This window comes from Grampus griseus (assembly GCF_964374135.1).
Source record: "Grampus griseus genome assembly, chromosome: 15".
Lineage (NCBI taxonomy): Eukaryota > Metazoa > Chordata > Mammalia > Artiodactyla > Delphinidae > Grampus > Grampus griseus.
This window is the reverse complement of record NC_139009.1, coordinates 50,724,307-50,737,021: the sequence shown is the minus strand read 5'-3', so window position 1 is coordinate 50,737,021 and position 12,715 is coordinate 50,724,307. Positions and strand designations below refer to the sequence as shown.

General features: G+C 35.8%; 1 protein-coding gene across 1 annotated transcript in view; it reads right to left on the bottom strand.

Annotated features, from left to right (window-relative positions):
• SANBR (SANT and BTB domain regulator of CSR) overlaps nt 1–12,715 on the bottom strand; it is a gene marked incomplete at its 3' end in the record, with an annotated part of 64,397 nt that overhangs the window by 32,018 nt on the left and 19,664 nt on the right. Inside the window, exons 7-11 of the mRNA XM_082672119.1 lie at nt 12,155–12,315; nt 8,982–9,068; nt 7,517–7,627; nt 4,219–4,342; nt 1,438–1,590 (exon numbers count right to left, since the gene is read on the bottom strand). Coding sequence (XP_082528245.1) covers nt 1,438–1,590; nt 4,219–4,342; nt 7,517–7,627; nt 8,982–9,068; nt 12,155–12,315 — 636 coding nt within the window. The remainder of the gene's footprint in view (nt 1–1,437; nt 1,591–4,218; nt 4,343–7,516; nt 7,628–8,981; nt 9,069–12,154; nt 12,316–12,715) is intronic.

Sequence of the window (12,715 nt, the reverse complement as noted above, 5' to 3'; positions counted from 1 at the left end):
GCACCAAAACCCACGTATCTAACACTCTTTGCCTGGTTATCTCATAAAGTACCTCAAACTCAAAATGTCTAAACCAGAACTCATGAGCTCCTCTCCAGACCTGATTCCTCTGTTGTTTTCCTCCTCAGTGAATAGCACCACCATCTATCCAGTAGCAGAAGCAAGAAACTGAGTCATCCTTGACTCCTCCAATCCCCTCTGTGAAATAATCCAATAGGTCAATTCAGTTTTACTTCCTAAATACTGAATTCATCCATTTCTCTTTGTCTCCACTGCCCTAGTCCAAGTCACCGTCATCTCCCTAAGACTACTCTGATAGTTCCCCTTGTACCTGACTCCACTATTCCCTAAGCCGTTCTCCACACACAATTGATATTTTCAAAATCTGAAATAAAGAAGAAACTAAAGCACAGCCTAGGAGGTCCCGCCCCTGCATGGCTGGCACCTGCTGACCTCTCCAGCCCTGTCTTCAGCCATGCATGTTTTTTACAACAGGCACAGTTTCTTTCAGTCTCATTTACCCACTGTGTTCCTTTTGGCCTTGCTGTTCTGACCAAAGGGCTCTTTCCCTTCCTCTTTGCCTCACATTCTCCTACCCACCCTTCAGATCTCTGTGCCAACTCCTTACGGAGGGAGGCTTTCCCTGATTTCAACGTCCAGATCAAACCAGCCTATTACAGAAATTCTTCAAACATTCCTTTGCCTGCTTTTCCCCCCCTTTTGACATTATTGCCTGCACTGTAAGTTCCATGGAGGCAGAAACTACCCAGTTTTACACACTACTCTCTGCCTTGCACAGTCTGCGACACAACTTTGGCATTTCATAAATATTTACTGTATGGATGATGATGACGAAGACCTGAAGGTTCCTTTCGTCCATTCACGAAACTTAATTACATAACATTTCCAAGAATGTGAGTGATCAAGGACTCTAACCTAGAGCAATACTCATATATTCCACCAAGATACATGTGCAAGGATGTTCACTGCAACACTGTAATATTATTAATCTGGAAACAACCTAAATGTTCATCAATAGGAGACTGGTTCAATAAATTGTGAAATACGCACAGCTTGGAATATTACACAGCAGTTAATATTACACAGAATGGTCACCTAATTATATTATTGAGTGAAAAAGGCAAACTAAAGAATAACATGAATAGTCTGATCCTATTTCCAGAATGAAAAACAACATATAGTTTGTGCCTGAAACGTATAAAACAAGGTCTGAAAGGAACCTCTAAGAAGAGATGTAGAATGAGGGAGTGGTGTGAAGAGAGATTCCTATTTTTTACTATACTTACCTATGCATTGCTTTAAGTCTCTTCTACATGAATGTATATTTACATTTTAAAAACAATAAAAGAGGAAAAGACTTAAATACAAAGTGTTAGTGAGTGCTGTAATTACAAAAGGGCATCATTCAAAATTTACCTTTGTAAGCTGAGTGGGGTCAAACCGAAGAACCTTTTGGTTACAGCAGGGATAGATTCCAGTGCCAACAGAACTTAGCGAACTTCCTGCAGTAGGATAAATCACTGTTTCTGAGTGATATTGACAATGTGAAAACTCTATACACAGAAAAGCCTGAATAAAAGAAATACGTAAAATCAAGTATTATTCCCACAATGAAATTATACATCTCAAAAATACTTCACTCAAGACCACATACTGTATGTTCCATCACATAAAACACAAGAGACACAAGGCAGATTTGTGGTTGCCTGGTGTTAAAAGTGAGACAGGGTTGGGGAATGGCAGCAAATGGACGTGAGGGATCTTTCTGGGGTGATGGAAATGTACTAAAGTTAGATGGTGGTGATGGTTGCACAACTCTGTAAATTTATTAAAAATCAGTAAATTGTACACTTAAAATGAGTGATTTTTATGGCACGTAATTATACCTCAATACAGCTATTAAAAAACAAAATCAAAAACACTAAGTTCAGATGAGTTAAATTGATCCTGATGTACATCTAATTTTATAATTGGTCAATCACATAAGAGGTTTTCCAATGGAAAAAATTAAATAAAAATTTGCCTCACTTATTCTTTTTTTTTTTTTCTCACTTATTCTTTGACATATTTTTTTAAGGTAAATACTTAGCATCAGTATTAGTGACAACTATGGAGTAACCTTGAATCACTGGTGAAAATCTTATCGAAGTTTAATTGTAAAATTAATAGTCATGTTTCAGATACATTTATAAGTTGGTAAGATAATTTAAAGAAAATAAAAAGATCCTGAACACAAAAGCAAGAAAGGATAGTCTATAATTCAGAATTCTTAGTTGTTAGTTCCAATTATGATTTTCAAATAATAGATTTTAATTAAAATTTTCTGCATCTGATAAAAGCTATAAGGTGTACACTCATACAAAGTATTTTGCATACAAACTATTTTATGAGTTTATGAACTCTCCATAGTAAAATATTAAGTATTATAAATCAAGACAATTTCCTATGAAGAAGAGAAAAAAATCCTTCAAATTTTCTGCATTCTGACATGCTAAACAAGTCAGGTTTTAGAAGCCTGATATCCTTGATTATAAGCGACACTCCATTGTGGGGAGGACCACTACACAGCTATTAAGTTAAAAAAAACAACAACACACCAAAAAACCAACCTGACAATATCAAGTGCTAGTGAAGATGCTGGGTAACTGGAACTCCCATACATAGCTGGAAGGAATGCAAAGTGGTTCAGGGACTTTGGGAAACTGTTAGGAATGGTAAATGTTAAGCTTACATTTACCATCAATCCAGCGATCCTACTTCTAGGTAACTACCCGAGAGAAACATATTCACATGAAAGCCTGTAAGGGAATGTTTATAGATGCTTTCTTCATAATGGCCCCAAACTAGAAACACCTACAGTCCTTTGCTGGTAAGTGAATAAACATACTGGGATATATTCATATGATGGACTACTACCTAAGGCTAAAAAGGAACAAATTGATAGATACAAAAATGTGAATAAATTTCAAATCCATTTTCCTAAGTAAAAGAAGCTAGACTCAAAAAGCTAAAACTGGGCTTCCCTGGTGGCGCAGTGGTTGAGAGTCCGCCTGCCGATGCAGGGGACACGGGTTCGTGCCCCGGTCCGGGAAGATCCCACATGCCGTGGAGCTGCTGGGCTCGTGAGCCATGGCCGCTGAGCCTGCGCGTCCGGAGCCTGTGCTCCGCAACGGGAGAGGCCACAACAGTGAGAGGCCCGCGTACCGCAAAAAAAAAAAAAAAAAAAGCTAAAACTGTATGATTCTATTTATATGACATTCTGGAAAAGCCAAAACTATAGAGACAGTAAACAGAACAGTGGTTGTCAGAGCCTGGGGTGGAAGAAGGAATTGACTAAAAACGGGCACGAGGGAATTTTTTAGGCTGACAGAAGTGGTCTATGCTTTGATTGTGATGGTAGTTACATGACTGTATGAGTTTGTCAAACCTCACAAAAGGATAAATTTTACTGTATGTAAATTATACTTTAATAAATCAAGATTTTAAAAATTGTGGGGACATAGGGAGTCCACTGCTCTTCCTTCCTTCTACTGAAAATAATTACCCAAGTGAGAGAGGAAAAGAACTGGGGGCTGGGAGACCTGAGGGATTCAAAAAAATTTTATGTAGAACACTCTGGATTTATACATAAGACTAATCTGGAATGACTGCAACCAATAAAGATCTATTTATTCTAGAAAAGGATTTATTATAGGTACCTTCAAATAGCAAGCTTTCTTGTGCTTTTATGATAGACTTCATTTAGAAGAAAATGAACAAAACCTTTCTGGTAACACAATTATTTTAACAAGAAGGGCATATCTCATTAGTATCCTATCTGCAAGGGTGTTTCTGAATTTCTAAAGAAATTTATGGACTAACAGAGAAACAGTTTGGCTGGAAATAATGAAAGGCAGTGAGAATTCTGTTATCTTTTTTCCATTGAAAAAAATGGATTTGATCACTTAAAACCTGTTGGTTTTATAAAAATTCATCAAGTCATTGATTGTTTCAGCAATGGAAATAAAATAGAGGAAGAACCATAGTATGAGAAATGAAGTCAGATGCAAGCAATGTTTAATAGCACCATCGTTTTGACACTAGTTTCTTAAAAAGATGTCAGATATTGTACAAACACACCCTAATTAAACAGCATATATCAAAAGAGCCTGCTCTCAATGTTTGCAGAGCAGGATATTAAAAAAAGACAAAACTCACCTGATAACATCTTGAACAAGTTAGCCAGTTGACTGTTCCCCACAAGCGCCAATATACATCTCTCCAAGATTTTAATTCTTCAGAAAGACTATTCAAATACTCATGAACATCCCAAGTCTTATCTCTGGGGAAAAGAGCTTCAGTTGTTATATTATTTTACACTCAAGCAATATAAACAATTTAGTTCAAACAAATATTTTAAAATTTGTGACATAGTTCCAAGAACGTTCCTCAAAAGATGGCTGTGGAATGGACTACATTGAATGGTAGGTAAAATTTCATTTGGGAGTTTGTTTATTCTTTTTTTTTCCTGTGGACAACAGAAAAAGTTGTGACAGACTGAATGCCAAATTATTTTACTACGCTAGATAAAGCGTTATAAATTAAATATAGTTTGAGCAGGCTAACAGTTGGAACTTAGGCTTATGTTGCTAAATGGAACCTTTTATTCTAATTGTACATACTATAAAATAATTATTAAATATTGGTGATTCTAAACATTCCATTAATGTATTAGTTCTTTATATTATTTTCACAAGGCATTTTCTAGTAGTTGAGTAATAAATTAATGAAGAATCAGGTCTTGGTAATAACACATTTGTAAGTTATGTGATATAAACTTATAAAAAAACAGGCAAGGCTTATAACTCCATTTGCTATGGTCATATGTAACAGGTTCCTATTTTTGTCTAAGTCCCCAATCTTTTTGAACTTTTGTTAGTTTTGTCCTTAGTTCAATAAATAACAAAATGCCATCATGTTATTAGAAATTACATCTGCTTTAGGTTAAAGACATTTTTGAAAAATGTCATCCACAACTGATTTGCAGGAAAATACTTTGAATAAAACAACAAAACTGGATGTCGAAGTTAATATCCATTTATTCACATAGTAATATTAATACTTATTGCTGTCAAAATGGAAGTAATTTTCAAAACGTAAATCAAGTCTCAAGATAAAAAAGTATAAAATTTGATAAAGGAGGCAAGGATATACAATGGAGAAAAGATAGTCTCTTCAATAAGTGGTGCTGGGAAAACTGGACAGCTACATGTAAAAGAATGAAATTAGAACACTCCCTAACACCATACACAAAAATAAACTCAAAATGGATTAAAGACCTAAATGTAAGGCCAGACACTATAAAATTCTTAGAGGAAAGCATAGGAAGAACACTCTTTGACATAAATCACAGCGAGATCTTTTTTGATCCACCTCCTAGAGTAATGGAAATAAAAACAAAAATAAACAAATGGGACCTAATGAAACCTCAAAGCTTTTGCACAGCAAAGGAAACCATAAACAAGACGAAAAGACAACCCTCAGAATGGGAGAAAATATTTGCAAACGAATCAACGGACAAAGGATTAATCTCCAAAATATATAAACAGCTCATGCAGCTCAATATTAAAAAAGCAAACAACCCAATCCAAAAATGGGCAGAAGACCTAAATAGACATTTCTCCAAAGGAGACATACAGATTGCCAAAAAGCACATGAAAAGCTGCTCAACATCACTAATTATTAGAGAAATGCAAATCAAAACTACAATGAGGTATCACCTCACACCATTTAGAATGGGCATCATCAGAAAATCTACAAACAACAAATGCTGGAGAGGGTGTGGAGAAAAGGGAACCCGCTTGCACTGTTGGTGGGAATGTAAATTGATACAGCCACTATGGAGAACAGTATGCAGGTTCCTTTAAAAACTAAAAATAGAATTACCATATGATCCAGCAATCCCACTAATGGGCATATACCCAGAGAAAACCATAATTCCAAAAGACACATGCACCCCAATGTTCATTGCAGCACTACTGACAATAGCCAGGTCATGGAAGCAACCTAAATGCCCATCGACAGACAAATGGATAAAGAAGATGTGGTACATATATACAATGGAATATTACTCAGCCATAAAAAGGAACGAAATTAGGTCATTTGTAGAGACGTGGATGGATCTAGAAACTGTCACACAGAGTGAAGTCAGTCAGGAAGAGAAAAACAAATATCGTATATTAACGCATGTATGTGGAACCTAGAAAAATGGTACAGATGAACCGGTTTGCAGGGCAGAAGTTGAGACACAGATGTAGAGAACAAACGTATGCACACCAAGGGGAGAAAGCCGCGGGGAGGGTGGGGATGGTGGTGTGATGAATTGGGCGATTGGGATTAACATGTACACTGATGTGTATAAAATTGATGACGAATAAGAACCTGCTGTATTAAAAAAAATCCCAAGTGCTTATAGTAACTAATGTATATTCCCTTTATTATATGGAGAGAAAAATGAAATATTTTAATGTTGACTGTGCTATTATTAACACTAGGGTCAAATGTCATGTGTTTCTCTGGGTTTCTGTTTTAATGTTTAAAATATGAAATCTAACATTTGTAGGGTTTTTTCTTTAGTAAAAGTACTGTACATTTTTAATACAGGAAAAAAAGCAAATGAAAATCATCCATAATACTATCACTCAAAGGTAAAACCACAGTTAACATTTTAGTGAACATGTTTCTAGTTCTGTTTTATAACCTGTTTTTTTCTTATTTAATTTACCACTAACAATTTTCTGTGTGAGTATATATTCTTTTACATTCTCAAAGGCTGCACATTAAGAATTGATTAGATGTTTTATATAGATATACTATTTTACGGATATATCTTAGTTCACTTAATCATTTGAGTGTTTTTTTTACTTTTTCTTATTTATATAGAGCAATAAATGTCCTTATTAAGTGCTTTCACAAATCAACATTACCTCTCTGAATAAATTCCTAGCAGTAGGATACTGTCAGAGAATATACATATATATTTTGAAGTTTTTGTTATCCTGAGACATTATACCGATTTATAACACTCTCTCCCTACTCCCCAACTCAGGATGAGAACCAGTTTTGAACCTAAAGGGGAATTAAAAAGGACGATGCATTAATGGAATACTGACAAAGTATGAAGAATAAATTACAAAAAATCCAATTTTAAAGACAATTTGCGTCACTCACCAAAATTTATCTGAAAGTAAATTTGGTTGTCTTCTCAAAATCACTTATATAATAGATAACTAAAATCTGTTAGTGAAAAGAAATCATTTTAATGGCACTGATCAGAATATCTTTCAAGATAAAATAAAGCTTTTACAACAATTTTGTTTTGAAAGTAGCATCTTTCTAAATCAAAGTTGGATCATTGCAGAAAAGATATTATCCTATTCCTTATAAAAGTAGTTTTGCTTTTAATAAATACACTATTAATTCACATTTAAAAAGCTGTATTTTATTTTCACTACACCTTATATGAATGTAGATAATATTTCCATGTTGATCCACATTGATTTTTCCAGGAATGCACGGAATTCTTCTTTCTGTTTCTTTTGTTAAAAGTTTCTTACACAAACAGCATCTATAACACAAAGATACAATCAAAAAAAACAAACAACCCGATTAAAAAATGGGCAGAGGAACTGAACTGACATTTTTCCAAAGAGGAAATACAGATGGCCAAAAGGCACATGAAAAGATGTTCAACATCTAATCATCAGGGAAATGAAAATCATGACCACGATGAGATATCACCTCACATCCATCAGAATGGATATCATCAAAAAGAACATAAATAACAAATGTTGGCAAGGATGTGGAGAAAAGGGAACCCCTGTACATTGTTAGTGGGAATGTAAATTGGTGCTGCCACTGTGGAAACAGTATGGAGGTTTCTCAAAAAACTAAAAATAGAACTACCATATGACCCAGCAATTCCACTCCTGGGTATATATCAAAAAAAAAAACAAAAAACCAAAAAACTAATTTAAAAAGATACATGCACCCCCCAATGTTCATAGCAGCATTATTTGTAATAGCCAAGATACGTAAGCAACCTAAGTTCCATCAACAGATGAATGGATAAAGAAGATGTGGTGTACACACACACACACACACACACACACACACACACACACACACACACACACACACACACACACACACACACACACACAGGAATATTACTCAGCCATAAAAAATGAAATTTTGTCATTTGCAGCAACATACATAGACTTGGAGGGCATCATGCTAAGTGAAATAAGTCAGACAGAGAAAGACAAATGCTATATGCTATCACTCATATGTGGAATCTAAAAAATACAACAAACTAGTGAATATAACAAAAAGGAAGCAGACTCACAGATACAGAGAACAGACTAGTGGTTACCAGTGGGGAAAGGGTAGGGAGGGGCAAAATAGAGGTGGGGGAGTGGGAGATACAAACTATTGGGTATAAGATAGGCTCAAGGATGTATTGTACAACACAAGGAATATAGCCAATATTGTGTAATAACTGTAAATGGAAAGTAAACTTTAAAAATTGTATAAAAAATTTGGGACTTCCCTGGTGGTCCAGTGGGTAAGACTTCACGCTCCCAATGCAGGGGACCCAGGTTCGATCCCTGGTCAGAGAACTAGATCCCGCATGCATGCCACAACTAAGAGTTCACATGCCGCAACTGAAGAAGTCTGCATGCCACAACTAAAGGATCCCTCATGCTGCAACTAAAGATCCTGTGTGCCACAACTAAGACTGGGTGCAGCCAAAATAAATAAATAAATATTTAAAAAGTAAAAATTGTATTAAAATTTTAAAAATTAAAAAACAACAAAAAAAAGATACAAAAACATCCAAGAAGAAAATTTCAAATGTAGTAAAATTAAAGAATTTAGCTGCATTATATAGCATACCAAAGAAAAACATATCACTGTACCTGTATAATGTTGCTGCATTATTCTGAGAATCTGGATTCAAGTATTCTGGATCAAACAGTCTCTCAATCTTCTTACAAAAAAGTTTACTATTAAGAACAAATGACCAACAAATTAATTTTTTATATCTACTTTATTAAAGTTACTTGATAGTGATGAAAATAAACACTGACCTATCTGCACATGTAGAAAATAAGACTAATAAATCCTTAGAGAGCCCTTCCTTGGGAATTTATAATAAATATTTAGTGTTCTAAGTAAATAAACCTACTAATGAGAACTGCCTGATCAAGAATCCATTTTCACAAGAAAAATGAGACAGATGGATATCTACCCCTCTTTCAGTCCTTTGTTAAGGAATATTCAAGACCGAGGATTTTGGAAATTTAACAATCCTGGGTCTATCAATAATTTGGTATGTGCTCTTTGGCAACTTAACATCTTTGAACCTTATTTTCTCCCTCTATGAAATGGGGCTAGTAATTTCAAATGCATAAGATTTTATGAGGGTTAAATGAGATAGTCTTTTAAAGAGTGCCAGACAGTATTAAACATTCAATAAATGTTAATACTTTATTACTATGCATAATATAATAATGTTCTGCATGAACTTTAAGTCTTCTAAGTATGTCATTAATTCCAAGTGTACACCCTGACTGTCTCCATTTTCTCTCAAGTAATGACTGCTATTAAAGGCCAATCTGGATTTAGGATCCTGATTCCATTTTCAAGTATTTAGCTCTTGGATAATTCCCCTGTGTCTCATTCCCCTTAAGGACTAAACTCTTAGATAATTCCCTGCACTATCAATTTCTCCCACTATAAGGAATCATCCTGATCAGCATATATAAATATAATATAGTATCTCCCTTCTTAAAAAAAAATCATTTCTTGAGCCTACCTATCTATAATAGCTACTGCTGAATTTTTCTGCAATCATTCAGAGCAAAACATCTGGAAAAAAGTTGTTTAAATCCAACTGGCCACATTTCTGTTCTCATCTTACCCTACAGGGTAGCAGCATTCCACACATTTGACCACTTAATCACTTCCTCCTTTTTGAAACCCTCTTTCCTTTTGCCTTCCCTTTGACCCCCTAGCTCCTCCTTCTCAGGCTCCTCACTGGCTCCTCCCTTGTTGAACCTCCAAATGTTGGACAGTCTTTATCAATACTCTCTTGTTAACAATTAGAAAATAAAATAAATAAAAACAGCTTTTACAATAGCACCAAAAAATTCAAATGCCTAGGAATAAATTTAGTTAAAAAAGGAAAAGTATCTCTCACTAAAAACTAAAAAACATTGCTAAAATAAGTGGAGGGTTATACCGTGTTCATGAACTGAAAGACTCAATATTATTAAGATGTCTCTTTCCAAATCTACAGGTTGAGTATTAACCCTCAAATCTGCAGGGTTGTGTGTGTGTATGAGAGGGAAAGAAGAGAAAATGGGCAGGCTGATTATAAAATTCATATGGAAATGCAAAGTATACAAAATGACCAAGACAGGGCTTCCCTGGTGGTGCAGTGGATGAGAGTCCGCCTGCTGATGCGGGGGACACGGGTTCGTGCCCTGGTCTGGGAAGATCCCACATCCCGCGGAGCAGCTAGGCCCCTGAGCCATGGCCGCTGAGCCTGTGCGTCCAGAGCCTGTGCTCCGCAAGGGGAGAGGCCACAACAGTGACAAATCCGTGTACCGCAAAAAAAAAAAAAAAAATGAGCAAGACATCAATCTTGAAGGAAGGCAAAGCTAGAGAATTCAGATTACTAGATACCAAAAAACATTAGAAACCTACTGTACTTAAGACAGTGTGCTACTGATAAAAGTACAGACAAAGAAATGAACAGAACAAAATGGAGAATTCAGAAAGAGACCTCACACGTATAGTCTCCTGATTTACAGTAAAGGTGCCACTGCAATTCAGGGGACAGCATATGGTATTGCTAGGAAATCTCATTCACTTCCATGGTTTCAAACCTCACCTACTCTTATATTTCTATTTTAAGCCCTGACCTCTGACCTAAACTTCAGACTTACATATCCAACTATCTCCTTGCCATCCTACCTGTGTGTCCAAGAAGTATATTAAATATATTAAATAATCTTAACAAGACCCCAACCCATCTCCTGATTCCCCTCACCCCAGTCATTGCCCTCTCTATTAATGAAACTAGCACACTTAGTTGCTCAACCTTAAAACCTAGTAATTATCCTGAAATACTTTCTCTCTTCCCACATCATTCCATTTGAAAATCTGTCAAATCTTTCTATTAACATATTCTGAATCCATCTACTTCCTTCAAGCTCCCCTGCCTCCACTCTAGTCCAAAGCCTTTCATCTCTCACTAGACTGCTGCATTAGACTTCTAACAGGTCTTGCTTCTTATATTCTTATAGTCTATTCTCCACACAGAATAGACCGAGCTCTTAAAAACAAATCAGATCATGCTGCTCCTCTGCTTCCATTCCACCTAGAATAAAGTATACACTCCTTGCTATGACTTAAACAGCCCCTAAGTGCTGCTGACCTCACCTCATATCACTCTTCCCCTTTATACTAAGGCCTGTCTTAATAATTTTTAACATAATTCACCACCACAATCTGCTTATATGTGTCTTATTCAGAGTAACCAATTTAATTACTAATTTTTACCTGAGCCACTGGCTCAGGATATATTTTACTTCATTTAAAATAAAATGGAGGGCTTCCCTGGTGGCGCAGTGGTTGAGAGTCCACCTGCCGATGCAGGGGACGTGGGTTCGTGCCCCGGTCCGGGAAGATCCCACATGCCGTGGAGCGGCTAGGCCCGTGAGCCATGGCTGCTGAGCCTGCGCGTCCGGAGCCTGTGCTCCACAACGGGAGAGGCCACAACAGTGAGAGGCCCGCATACCGCAAAAAAAAAAAAAAAAGAATAAAATGGAAATAGATTTCTAAATATATTCTAAATATAGAATTTTTACTAAAATGAAATAGAAATAATACATTTCTTCTAATAGGAACATTACTTTTAAAATTAAATTTAGGGACTTCCCTGGTGATCCAATGTTAAGACTCTGTGCTTCCATTGCAGGGGGTGCAGGTTCGATCCATGGTCAGGGGACTAAGACCCACATGCCGTGCGGTGCCACCAAAAGTTATAAAAAATAAATAAATTAAATTAAAATTTAAAAATTACCTCCTAAACTTATCTTTCTTGTCCTTTAAATCATCAATTTCACTGTGTGTGAACAGATCAGCTATACGTGTAAGAAGATTTGCATTAATACAATTCATGTTGCATGGGGTAGCTACTATGGCATTCATATTTTTGTGGCAATACTGAATACATTGTTCAACCTAAACAAAAAACACAATAGAAAATGAATATTGAAGACAGTAGCATAAAGGATAATGTCATATCAATACTTTTCAAAGATAAGATTCATTAAAAGCCTAATCCATGTATTGCTACACAATAACTTAGTTCTGCCTATTTGGGTTAATCTACACTGTTCCAAAGTGGTCTAGCAGGTCAAATTTGTACAAACATAGCTAGAAAAATAATTTTCACACTTCTTAGAATATTTCAAATGATAATGTAATGAACATCTTTCATGACTGTGGCAGATATAAATTTTAGTCCACAAACTCAAGGGTACAAGATATGTGACTTCCTATAACTAAACTTAGTGATAGTTTTAAGCCTCCGTTTCTCTGAGTGGCAGAAACACAGTTTCAGTCACTTCAGGGTTTTCTC